The 13,073-nt window shown below is 66.4% G+C and overlaps 1 protein-coding gene across 4 annotated transcripts in view; it reads left to right on the plus strand.

Moving 5' to 3' along the window:
* The window catches only part of RALGDS (ral guanine nucleotide dissociation stimulator), a 35,743-nt gene that overhangs the window by 5,654 nt on the left and 17,016 nt on the right, over positions 1–13,073 (plus strand). For 2 of the 4 annotated variants that reach the window (XM_084898310.1, XM_084898311.1), the window contains exon 1: positions 11,786–12,058. The exons of 1 other annotated variant lie outside the window; for it this stretch is intronic. In XM_084898310.1, coding sequence (XP_084754436.1) covers positions 11,885–12,058 — 174 coding nt within the window. In that variant the 5' untranslated portion in view covers positions 11,786–11,884. Of the gene's footprint in view, positions 1–6,891; positions 7,096–11,785; positions 12,059–13,073 lie in introns of those variants that run through there. One more of the 4 variants, XM_084898312.1, reaches the window with a different exon arrangement.

Consider the following 13,073-nt stretch of genomic DNA (forward strand, 5'->3'; position numbering starts at 1 on the left):
CCGTGCCCCAATCAGGGCGTGGGGCGCACACATGTAGGAAGGAGGACGGTGCAGGTTGAACCAGAGCTGAGCTCTGCCTGCTGCCTCCCGCACTGGCACCCTGAGGCTGCCTGGGTCTCCCCCCCAATCCCCCCAAAGCTGGCTGCCTCCTGCCCGGCCCGGGGCCTGGGCCTGCCTCCCGGCCGCTCTGCCGTGCTCTCTGGAGGGCGCTTTCCGCGGAGGCCCGCTGGTCCTCCTCGCCCCCTCGGCTTCTCCCCTGCCCCGTCCCCTCCCCAGGAAGCTTTCCCGGTGGCCTGCCCGCAGGGACGCTTTGGCCCTGGACTCTGCATATTTCCCGGTCCGAACCGTGACGCCGAGGAACCGTCTGGACGATCGGGGCCACTTGTTCCCCTGGCGGGGGAGCCCCCTGAGTGCCAGGGACCGTGCCAGGGGCATCGGGAACAAGCCCTGCGCTCGCGAGCTCCCGCCCTTCCCGCCTCAGCAGAGGGAGGAGCCCTGGCCGGGCGGCCCGGGTTGAGCGCGGACTCGTGCACGGAGAGGGCACGGTTCGGTTCCCGGTCGGGGCACAGGCCCGGGTGGTGGGCTCCATCCCCAGTGTGGGGCGTGCAGGAGGCAGCCGGTCCATGATTCTCTCATCGTGGATGCTCCTGTCTCCCTTACCCTTCCTCTCTCTCTCAAACCAATCAAATCACGTTAAAAAAAAAAAAAAAAAATAGGGAAGAACTGAAAGCGCGGGGCCCCCGGGCGCTGTGCGGCCTGTGGTGAGCGTGCACGCTGCCTGCGCGGTGCCAGCGCGTCTCCTGTCTCCCGTCTCCCGTCTCCGGCAGCACCGAGCCTCCCTCGGGCGCCGGGGCGGGAGGTGCCGCCGGGACAGGTGTGGCCGGTGCCCTCGGGAGCATGGAGCCAGGGCGGTGGCGGGGGCAGCGGCATGAAACGCTGCCAGCAGGTGCGCTGTTTTATCAGTGCCCTCGCTGCCTGTGGCTTTCTCAGCGGCAGCACCCACGCCCCGCAGCGGCCCGGCCGACGTGCTCCCATAGTCCAGGCTTCGGGGCAGACGTCGCCCCATGCATGGCCGGGAGGGGCTGGTCCAGGGAGCACCATGCCGGCTCCCGGCCCGTACCGGGCAGGCGGGTTTGCACGAGGCCCCCTCTCCAGCTGCTCTGCCCCTGGCTCCTGGGGAGCGGGCTGTGGGGGCGGGCCCAGGGTCGGAGCTGGCCTCGCTGCCCCCGGAGGGGCTGCCCGTGGCCTTGGCAGGGCGGCTCCAGCCGGGCATGATGCCAGCGGGAGTGGCCGGGGCAGGGCCTGGATTCTCGGATCCTCAGCCTCTTGGCAACCTGCGTGACTCAGTGGCCGGGAAAAGGCGGCAGCGCAGGGGAGCCTGTGGCGGCCGCGCGGCGGCGGGGTTACTCGGGGTTACTCGTCTGCCTGCTGTGGGCCCGGCCCTCTGTGCCTGTCCCCCGGCCATTCCCGGGTTCCCTAGGCCTCCCCCATTCTGGCAGCTGTCCTTCCGCAAGTCCTCTGAGGCTGGGGCCCCCCTCTGCCCCCTCGGGAAGTGGGGCCCCTGCCGCCGAGGGGGGGTACCGTGAGCACAGACGCATCCTGGCCTCATGTAAATGCTGAGAGCAGCCAAAACCGGTGTGGCTCAGTGGATAGAGCATCGGCCTGAGGACTGAGCGGTCCTGGGTTTGATTCTGGTCAAGGGCATGTACCTTGGTTGTGGGCACATTCCCAGTGCGGGGTGTGCAGGAGGCAGCTGACTGATGACTCTCTCTCATTGATGTTTCTAACTCTCTATCTCCCTTCCTCTCTGTAAAAAAAAATCAATAAAATATATTAAAAAAAAAAAAAAAAAAGCTGGGAGCAGCCTGGTGACGGGGGGCTCAGAGGTTGAGCAACGACCTGGGAACCAGGGGGTCAGGGTTCTATTCCCGGCCGGGGCACATGTCCAGGTCGTGGGCTCGATCCCCAGTGTGGGCGTGCAGGAGGCAGCCAATCAGTGGTTCTCTCTTATCGTGGATGTTTCTCTCTCCTCTCTGGAATCAATAAAAAATGTTAAAAAGTAAAAAATTTTAAAAAGATGATAAACTTAAAAAAAACACACACAAAGAAGCTGCGAGCAGCCTCAGGGCCAGGCTGCCGTGTGGCTTCGGGTGAGTTTGGTGCCACCTCCGAGCTTTTGTCCGGAGTTCACCTGCCACCGGGCTCATGTGTCGTGACAATTAGATGGAGCCCACCCCGGCGGTCAGTGGGGAGGGAACGGGAAGGCAGGTGAGGGTCCTTGGCTCAGGCTTAGGCGCGGGCTGGTGGGGAGGGAACGGGAAGGGAGGTGAGGGTCCTGGGCTGGGCCTCACCGGGGACAGGCTGCTCCCACTTGTGATCTTGAACCCGTACAGAGCTCTGGGGGCGGGGGCAGCCGACCCGCCCTGCCACCTCCGCATGTCACTTACCCGCTGGGCCTCGATTTTCTCACAGGGATTGTCACCGTGGCTTTATCAAAGGCCGCATGGAAGGTGCTTCGTCCCGCCCTCGCTGGCGGGTCCAGGTGTTTTTTTGTTTTTAAAAAAATATATTTTGCCGAAACCGGTTTGGCTCAGTGGTAGAGCGTCGGTCTGCGGACTGAAAGGTCCCAGGTTCTATTCCAGTCAGGGGCATGTATGTTGGTTGCGGGCACATCCCCTTAGGGGGTGTGCAGGAGGCAGCTGGTTGGTGTTTCTCTCTCCCTTCCTCTCTGTAACAAATCAATAAAAATATATTTAAAAAAAAATAAAAGAAGTGCTAACCTAGAATTAAAAAATATATATATATATTTTATTGATTTTTTACAGAGAGGGAGAGGAATAGAGAGTTAGAAACATTGATGAGAGAGAATCATCGATCAGCTGCCTCCTCCTGCACAACCCCCACTAGGGATGTGCCCGCAACCAAGGTACATGCCCCTGACCGGAACTGAACCTGGGACTCTTCAGTCCACAGGCCGATGCTCTATCCACTGAGCCAAACCGGTTTCGGGGAGTCCCTGGTTTGATTCCTGGTCAGGGCTCATGCCCGGATTGCGGGCTTGATCCCCAGTAGGGGGCGGGCAGGAGGCAGCCCATCGGTGATTCTCATTCATCATTGATGTTTCCCTCTCTCTCCCTCTGCCTTCCTCTCTGAAATCAATAGAAATAGATTTAAAAAAAGAAAAAAGAGAGTGCTTTGTCCCCGTGAGGAGCACCAAGGCCTGGCCAGGCTGGGCTCCGGGGAGTGGGCTGCAGGTGGGTGTCTGCTGCGCCCTGGTCCCGGGAGCTGAGCCGGCGCAGACCCAGGCCCTCTTCCTGCTCCGCTGGCCCTCCCCGCCTCGGGCCTCCCTGCCGCACGGAGCCCGGCTGGCAGGGGCTGCGTGTTAAGCGATTAGACCCGCGGTGGGCAAACTGCGGCTCGTGATCCGCCTGCGGCTCTTTGGTCCCCTGAGTGCGGCTCTTCCACAAAATACCACGGCCTGGGCAAGTCTATGTTGAAGAAGTGGGGTTAGAAGAAGTTTAAGTTTAAAAAATTGGCTCTCCAAAGAAATTTCAGTCGTTGTCTTGTTGATATTTGGCTCTGTGGACTAAGGAGTTTGCCGACCACTGATCTAGCCACTAGATCGTGGGCCTCAGGTTCCCAGAATCGAGGGGTCGGAGTGGGGCTGGGCCGGCCCCGGCAGGTCAGGAGGCTGCAGGCAGAGCCTCCCTCTGCTTCCTGGACGGACGTGGCGCTGTAAACAGCTTCTACAGGAGTCACCCTCCGGCTGAGTCACAGCTCCTAGCGACAGCCGCCAACTGTTTATCAACAGCAGCTTCCCCCTCAGGGCCTGCCCCAGCAGCTGGGGGAGGGAGAGGCGCCCGCAGATATGGGCTGCAGCCGTCCCCTCCCTGCGCCCTGCTCCTCCCCCACCGAGGGCACGGGCAGAGGGAGCGCTGGTGCGTGTCTGTGGGCAGGTGTGGCTCTGTCTGGGCTGGTGTGTGGCTGGCCAGCCGTGATACCCCGTGGCCACCTGGCGTGGAGGCAGAGCCCCGTGGACAAGTGGCCGGTCACATGACCTCGGTGTCCCGGGGCAGGCGAGGGTGTGGGCCGTGACCACGGCACCAGGTGTTCTCCCGGCAGAGTCAGACCCGACCGTTCGGCTAAGAAAGAATTCAGAGCCAAGACTCAAATGATAAGAGAAAGTCTATTGAGAGAGTCGCAGAGGTAGAGGCACGGGCTCAGGAAGCAGGGACGGAGGAAAGAGGGGCCTTAGCGCCCAGGAAGGAGAAGGGGAAGGTGAGGAGCCAGGGGGAGGGGAGGGAGAGGAGAGTGGCGGGGGTCCTGGCCTCTGGGCCAGTGGTCGGCAAACTCATTGGTCCGCAGAGCCAAATGGCAACAGGACAACCATTGACATTTCTTTGGAGAGCCACATTTTTTAAACTTAAACTTCTTCTAACGCCACTTCTTCAAAAAGAGACTCGCCCAGGCCGTGGTATTTTGTGGAAGAGCCACACTCAAGGGGCCAAAGAGCCACATGTGGCTCTCGAGCCGCAGTTTGCCGACTTCGGCTCTGGGCCTTTAAGGGCAGGGGTTTCGGGGGCGGTCCCAAGGGAGGGTCTCAACAGAGGATGCATCGGAGTCCAGGTGTCCCAGGTTTCAGGGTCTGGTCTCTACTGATTGGCTGGCTGAGGGCCGTTAGTCAGTGCAGCTGGTCCTGGTTTGGCTGCTTTTCTGGGCCTGGAGCTGAACCCCACGGAGGCCTGACCCGGTTCCCAGGGCTTAGCGCTTCAGGGAGCACACGCCCGCCCGCGAGTCCATGAGGCCACTCTTGGGCCCTTGTTCCTCCGGCCCGAGCCGTGTGACCAGCGATATGGAAGGTCAGGGGTCTACACCACACGGCCTGCGATAGGTCAGGGAGGAAAGGTTACCCTGGGGACCAGGGCCTTGCTTTCCTGGTTGTTAGGCCCCGGGGCTTTCCGCCTGTACCGGGCCAGGGGCCTTGCTCTGCTCCTGTCTGCGGAGCTCCTGTGACCGCGGGCAGGGCGGGTGGAGTGCCCCCAGAGGCCATGGCTGCACAGAGCTCGTGCACAGCAGGTGGGAAGGGGTCCCTGGTGGGCCCAGCCCCTGCGTGGGACCGAGTGGTGGAGGTGCAGATGGGATGGCCCTCACTGTCCCCAGCCCCCAGGACCCGGCTCTCGGGGGCCAGTCTGATTTTAGTTGCAGGTGGTGGCAGTGATGTGGTGTGTGCCTGCGTGTGTGTGTCTGTGTCTGTGTGTGTGGACACCATGCCTGCAGGGAACACAGGCCTCTGCACCTGCCCCTCCCCTCCACAGGCCCCACCCTTCTTGCCTGCAGCTGGTCATCCTGCCCCTCGGCTGTGACTCAGACCCACTGCCTGTGGCCGCTGGGGTGGCCGGGCTCTGAAAGGAATAGCGGTGACCTGGGTTGAGGTCAGGCCGACCTGTGCTGGCGGCTGGGCAGGGAGATGTGGGGGTGAAGGCTGGGAGGCTGGGGGAAACCTCTGGGCGCAGGAGCATGGCGGAGCGGTGGTTCCTTGCACGGCCTGCTCCTGGGAGGCCCGGTGATGCTGTTGGATCACAGGCATTCACAGCCAGACACAGAGCGGGCAGCCCGGATCCCTGTGCCCCAGCGCCTCGCACGCTCCCCCTCCCTCAGATGGGATGGAAGCTGTCCCAGCCAGTTTCCCGTCGCCCCTTCCACAGCGCCGGCCCGGACCTCACCTGGGAGGAGGAGCCACAGCTCAGGGAAGGCCCCATTGCACCTACCGCCCCCAAACGCTCCACAGTACACCCTCAGGGGCCCCGCTGCCGCAGGGGATGCTGAGGCCACACGCTGGGCAGCGGCCATGCTGGGTGAGAGGGCAGGCTGGGGACAGCCCAGGTGCCCACGGCTGGCTCGCTCCTCGGAGCTCTGCTGAGCCCTGTCTCACCTGGTCCCGCCGGAGTCTGCCTCCAGCTGGTGCCCGCCTGGCCTTGGGGCGGGGAGGGGGCTGAGCATGGTCTGTGCACCCTGTGGCCTCCAGCACAGTTTGCTGCTTTTCGACAACAGTTTCTGATTTACCCACTGGGAGTCGTTGCAGGGGCCACGCTGAGCAGACAGACCGCAGCCGGCGACAGTACTGGCTCAGGCAGCGCCCGCCAGCACCCGCCAGGTGTTCACTGTGTGCCTGGCACGGGGCAGGCACAGAGCCACGGGAGAGGATCAGAGTGGGGCCCCCCCAAGAACCGACCAGCAGCCAGGCCCACGCCGAGTCCCTGTCAGGTCCTCCAGCACCCATATGCCCATTTTACACACGAGGAAACTGAGGCCCCGAGTTGCTAAGTCGCTGGCCCAGGGTCCAGAGCTGCTGACTCAGAGCCCGGTTACCCCTGCTGTTGCTTGAAGGTCAGGGTTCAGTGTCACCACGCACAGCAGGCTGTGGGGGCGGGGTGCAGGGTGCCTGGGTGGAGGGGCTGGGACTTGGGATTCTCCTGCGGGTGGGACAGAGCTGTTGCAGGGTTTGGGGGCCGGTGGTGGTGTGCTCTGGCTTTAGGCACAGGGAGGCGGGCGCTTCGGGGTCCACCGGGAGCCCCCCAGCTCCGCCCAGCCCTCCACCTCTGATGCCCACCTGCTCCCCTGGAGAGACCCCTACCCCAGGGCTCCCTGGGTGTGTGTGGGACCCCTTCCTCCGTGAAGGCAACTGCTGCGAGCCTCGCGGTGGGGGCTCCAGGTGGAGGGCGGTGAGGGCGGCGTTGGGGTGTGAAGCCCTCTGTGCCCCCTCCCTCCACGGGGGGGGGGGCAGCAGGAAACAGGCTCCGCGAGAAGAGGAACCTGCACGCCCACGGGGAAGCCGGTCTCTGCTCATGGGCCGAGCTGCCTGCTCAGCCGCGTCCCTGCGCCCGCAAAGCCACCGGAAGAGGATGTGAAACGGCGCCGGAGCCGGAGCCGGTGCTGGCGGGGCCGGGCGGCAGGGCGGCACGCGGGGCCCCGGCTGCCCCAGCAGTGGCCCCCATGTGCCGACAGGCCGGCTGCGGGGCCTCTGCCGGAGCCCCTCTCCCCGCGGCCCCCGTAGTCCTGCGCGCCCCGCCGGCTGCCCGCCAGGGTCCCAGGAGGGTAAGGAAGCAGCCAGATCTGGCTCTGGGTTTGGGGACCGGAGCTCTGAACGCTGGGGCAGGAACGTCCGACACTCTGCATTCTCCCTGCCCCCAGCCTCAGTCTTTCCATCTGTCAAATGGGCGTTGGGCTCGCAGCAAAAGGAGGGCAATGGAGACAGGTCCTGAGTTGCTCTTAAAGGTGTTCGTTGAACTGCTGCTGCCCTCCAACGTCTCGCCCGTCGGGCTGCCTGTGTGGCTTTTCAGAAGTAACGGTAATTGTGGCGACAGTATTATGTTTTTTGCTTCCCTACTTGGCCCAGTGGACAGTTGCCACCCTGGTTTGGTTCTGCAGTTTAGCATGAGGTCCCGTGTCGGGTGCCAGCGGTGGAGGTGCCCTGAGCAGAAGTGGGGGGCCGGGGCCGGAGCACGCGGGACCCTCGGCGCTGCCCCCATGCGCCCGGCTGGTCACGCTCACCCGGCAGTCCTCCGGCAGAGCCGTTTCTGGTCTCGGTGACTTGTACCCGCCACTTTCTGACCCGGGTGTGACCTCCAGAGGCGGGGGGCCGGGGGCAGGGCCTGGGGTGCTGGAGGAGACAGCCAGGTGCACCTTGAGAGCAGGCCTGGGCCCGGCTCGGGACGGAGCCCCGTCCGCGTCCTCGGCTGGCCCGGCCGGTCCATGCGGGAATTCCTGGCCTGCCCGTCACGGGAGCAGGTATGACAGCCATGTGGGTGACTCCGGGTCCAGGCACTCAGGTGCTCAGCTCCCCTGGGGCCGGCGGGCGGACTGACGGGCGGACTGACGGGCAGACGGCTTTTCAAAGAGGCCGCTCGCACCCGCCATGGCCCGGGCAGGCAGGCCCGCCGTGCCCAGGGGCAGGAAAGGCTGGGTGTTCCTTGCCTGCGTCTCCGTGGTGACTGCCAGGAGGTGGGCCGCCGCCCGCCGCCCTAGCCCTCCTGTCCCGAGCCCCACGCCCCGGCCAGCGCCTCTGCCGGCCCCGGCCCCCGAGGTGAGTTTCAGGGCGACGGGTGCCTCTGAGAGGCGGGGTGCTCCCCCCCCCCCCCCCCCGTGGGAACTGGCTGGAGGAGTTTGGCTGGAAGCCGCTACAGGGGAGTCTCCACCTGCCACCTGGGTGTGTGTGTGTGAGGGGGCTCCCTGTGGTGCCCAGTGCCCGCCCGCCGGCCCGTCTGCCTCTCCTGGCGGGTGGGTGGCCTGGGTCCGCGGCTCCTGTGCAGGGGGTGGCGTCTCCGATTACAGAGGCTTTTGTGCTGCATTTGGTTGCCCGCTCTGCTGAGAACTCGAGAGCCAGCTGGCGGGGTCACTGCTGTTGCTGTTGTTCCATCTTACTGATGGACATACGGAGGCTCAGGAAGGGGAAACTGAGGCCGGGAGGTGCGGGGCGGGCTTGAACATAAGCCTCGGCTCCAGATCTTGAGAGAGAGTTTCCCAGACATACGGGAAGAACGGTGCTGTCAGGACTGGGTTGTCCCAGCCCCACGGTGTGGGGGCCGCTGGCTGACACCAGCGAGGAGGGGAGGCCGGGCACGCTGGGTCCCTCGGGTGAGATGGGTGCTTCCCAGGCAGGTATGGCGCCTCCCGGTCATGGCCCCCCCCCCCCCCCCCCCCCGGGGAACAAGTTTAGGGCTGAGACCAGGACCTGCGGGCCCCTGTCTGTTATTCTCCGTGTCAGGCTCAGGGGCAAGGGTCTCAGTCTGTCTGTCTGTGTCCCCTCTGCTTCTCTCCCTCTCTCCTCCCTGCCTTCCACCTCGGGCTGTCACCTGTGGGACCGGTGTCCAGGTCAGGGCCCGCTGGCGTGGGGGGCACTGAGCCTCCGGGCGGTGTGGGTGGGGGACAGCCCTCAGGGCAGCCCGGTTCCCACTCTGTAAGGCAGTTGTCAGTGACCCCGGGCTGTGCGTTTGCTCTGAGTGTCCCCATCAACCTCGAGGGCAGAGGCAGGGCTGTGAGCGCCCCTTTGCAGGTGGCGGGGGGGGGGGGGGAGAATGGGGGACAGCAGGGCCCACAGCGAGCTCCTGGCACCCCGAGCCTCGCGCTGTCCCCGGCTCCGGGCGATGGTGTCTCCTGTTCTGATTGTCCTGGGGCAGCCGCCGGGCGAGGTCAGAGGTGGGTGGCGGTGGTGATGCCACACCCTCCACCAGGAAAGTCTCCTGGGGTCTGGAGGTGGCGTTTCCCGGCTGAGCCCCCCTGGGCTCCGCGTCCTGCCGGAGCTCCCCGCCTTCCTGGCGGAAGAGCAGGCCCCGGAGGTTCCCAGAAACCTGGCGGGAGAGGAGGCGGGGCCGCCCAGGAGCTCCCGGACGGGGCCCAGGTGTGTCACTCCTGCCAAGGTGTGTGCTCAGCCGCCCACAGAGGGCCTCCCCGGCCCGGCAGGCCAGGAATGGTGATGCGTGTGCGGGGAAGTGCCTGGGGAGCAGGGCCACACAGGGCCGGGCCACACCTCTTCGCGTCCTGGCTCTAAATATAGACCCCGGGAGGCGGGCCGCCGGGATGCCCTGTGCCTTCCTCCCCGGGCCTGGCCCGGCCCCGGGCCTCTGGTCCTCGTGGGCACAGCACCCTCCGTGGCCTGGCCCAGCACAGGTGGGGGAGAGGATGGCCCAGGCCTGCGCTCACCTGGCCCGGCCCGGAGCCCCGGTCTGGCTCTGAGCCGCCCTGGGAGTTTTGGGGCGCCCAGTCCGGTGCCGCCCGGGTGGGTGGAGGTGGGAAGTGTCCCCAGGCCCAGGACGATCGATGGCAGGAAACCCTGGGGGTGCTGCAGTTCGGAGCGAGCCGGGCTGGGCATGGCCAGAGACCCAGGGGTGCTGCCGGGGCCTCCCTGGCAGGCGGTCTGCCCCGGCTGTCTGCGGGCAGGTGGGCCGCGCTGCACGGTCACGGCCTCTCTGGCTGCCTGTGTCAGCGGACGTGGTGGGATGGACGTGGGGAGAGAACGGGGCCCAGGTTTGGCCTGAGCACACCTTTCCCCTCACCTGGGGCGGCTGCTTGGGGGGCAGGAGGGATGGGGGCCCAGCGGGGCCTGTGGCAAACCCAGACGTGCCCGGCCGGAGGGACGGTGCGGCCAGCTCCCCCGGCCTCCTGCTGCTACGGAAACCGGCCTCGTGTGGCCAGGTCGTCCGAAGTTGCCGAGAAGCCAGAAATGTGGGTTTTTACGTGAAACCACCTGACCTTCCGCTGCTGGCTCCAACATCGGAAAACACTTTGCAAGCCAAACAGAACGCGGGGCGGGGCTTGGCGGGGTCTCTTCCCGGCGGCACCTGGACCAGGGCCTCCGCCTGGGACTGGTCTCTGCAGGCAGCGGGGCGCACGGGGGCACTCGGGGACCCGGGGCGGGGCGGGGCGGGTGCACCCCCAGGGAAAGGGTGGGAGCCTGGGACAGCTGGGGTTGGTGCCCTGAGCAGACTGAGGAGGAGAGGAGCGACCATTTATCACGGCGCACACGCCCCGCAGTGCTTTGCGCCCGGTTCCTCCCGCAGCCCCTCTGCACGCCCCCTTTCCACAGAGTGCCGCACCTCACCCTGCGGGGCTGGGGTCACACGGTGAGAAGGGGTGGGGCTGGGCTCAGACCCAGCTCTCCGTGCCTGAACCTGCCTAGGCCACACCGCCACCCTGGGAGCCGGGCGTGTGTGTGTGTGTGTGTGTGTGTGTGTGCACGTGCGCACTCAGCTGAGCCGTGAACAGGCTCACCAGGACCCCGGGGGGCGGGGGAGCCCCAAAGCCAGGGCCTGTGTAATGATGAACTGCCCACACCTCACCTCCCCGCCTGCTGGGCACCCTCAAAGCCAGAGCGGGTGGGGCTGGGGTGCCCCCTCTGCCCCATGAGCTGCTCGGCCTCCGGGCGCCCCCCCGCCCCCTGCTGTGAGCCTGCTTCCCCGCACCTCCCTGGGAGAGAGATCCCGGGAGCCCCGGTGGGTGCGGTTCGCTGGCAAGTTCTGAGAGCCGGGCCGGGAGGAGGGCCGAGGAGACACTTCCAGCCGAGGGTCCCGCCCCAGCTTCCCCTCCCCAGGGCAGGTCATGGAGCCTTCCCAACCCGTCTCCTAGGGACCTCCGCCCCAACCCATCTTGGTAAAAACGGACAAAACCGGCACTGATCACAGGTGGTGATTGTGCACGTGTTTTAGGAGGACTGGGAAATTGAGAGAAGCCAGAGGGGAGAGTGGAGCTGCCAGAATAGCGCTAGGCTCACCGACGCGGGGTCCTGTCTGCAGGGGAGCAGCATCCGGGGCCCCACGGGCTGCCCAGGGGCCGGTCTGTCTGCACGGGGTGCGGGACTGCGCTGGGCAGGGTGTACCCGAAGTTCCCGTAAACGTGCTCACAGAAACCCCTGCGCACGCCCGGACCGCCAGCTGAGGGTGAATGCCTAAGAGTGGGGTTGCCGAGCCAACAGGCATATCGTTTTTAATGTCCCAATGGAGACTGCCAAACTGTTTTCCTCCACCTGCACCCCCACCCCACCGTCCCCCGCGCTCGGTGGGCGGAGGGTGGGAGCTGCGGGGCCCTCTGCCCATGGGTACCCGAGGCTGGGCGCAGGTGGGTGCCAGCATGTGCTTGTGGGATGTCCTGTGGCCCCGCCCCGCCTCAGGCCCCGCCCTCCCGCCTTGGCCCCGCCCCCACCGGACCCGCCCTCCCCGCCGCAGACCCCGCCCTCCCGCCTCGGCCCCGCCCCGCCGGCCCGCCCCCCGCATGACCTCAGCGGCCGGCGGGCGCAGAGCAGCAGCGCGGAGCCGCGGGGCCTCCGCCGCCGCCCGCCGCCCCGGGTCCCGCGGCCCGGCCGGCCGCCCGCGCCCGCGCCCGCGAGCCGCCCATGGTGCAGCGCATGTGGGCCGAGGCGGCCGGGCCTGCGGGCGGGGCCGAGCTGTTCCCGGGCTCCCGGCGGAGCCGCAGCGTGTGGGACGCCGTGCGCCTGGAGGTGGGCGGCGCCGGCCCGGTGGTGCTGCACAGCTTCACGCAGCTCGACCCCGACCTGCCGCGCCTGGAGGTGGGTGAGCGGGCCCGCGAGGGCGGGTGGGGCCGGCGCGCCTGGGGCCGGAGGGGTCCCTCTGCGGAACTCCTCCCGCCGTAGCCGAGGGCAGCGCGATGGGCGGGGGGGGCGTTGGGGGGGCGTCCCGGGTCCCCTGCCCCTCATCCGCCGCAGCGTTTGCCCGGAGCCGGGGTGCCCGCCAGGTAGCCCTGCTTCCCGGCTGTCACCTCCCGGGCAGGGCCCGGCCGCTTCCTCTGGCTGCCAGCCCGGCGGGCACAGGCCGTGCGCTTCCCCGCCCAGGTGCCTAGGCCCAGGCGGGCAGACTCCTGGCATGCCTGCCCGGGGCGGCGGGACCCCGGCGGCCTTGCAGACACCCTCTGTAGGGCCAGAGGTGGAGCCGGGCTCAGGGCTGCTCAGGGGGCCGGTGGAGGGGAAGCCGGCCGTGGGGCCAGGTGTCTGTCTGTCTGGCAGGGAGGTGGGACGAGGCCTCCATGCCCAGAGGGGGACAGACTCACTGCTGCTTGGTTAGGAAGTGCCCAGCACTGGCCCTGGCCCGTAGCTCAGGTGCCAAGGTTGAGGGTTCGATCTCTGGTCAGGGCACACGTAAGAACTGGCCAATGAATGCATACATAAATAGAGCAACAAATGATGTTTCTCTCTTCCCCTCTTCCTCTCTCTCTAAAACCAATAAATACGCATTTTTTAACAAAATAAAGGGAATGCCCCACCACCTTAGGTTTGGAAGGATTCAGAGACGGGGAGCTGTGCCTGTCTCGGGGTTCAGTGGGTCATGGGTCACACAGGTTGCGGGGAGCAATACCTCCCTCCCGCCGCCGGTGCACCTGCCCCTGCAGCAGAGGGAGCAGATCCAGGGACGCGCCCTCACCCACTCTGCCTGGGCATGGGGCCCGGACAGAGGCCAGCCCCCGGGTGGGGGGCTCAGCATGTCACGGCCGAGCCAGAGGCTTAACAGTGAGGTTCCTGAGGCCCCTCCCCCCTCAGTGCTGGTTAGGGCCCCCTGGGGTCCTGCACC

Source organism: Pipistrellus hanaki, assembly GCF_964339955.1.
Source record: "Pipistrellus hanaki genome assembly, chromosome: 11".
NCBI classification, from domain to species: Eukaryota; Metazoa; Chordata; class Mammalia; order Chiroptera; family Vespertilionidae; genus Pipistrellus; species Pipistrellus hanaki.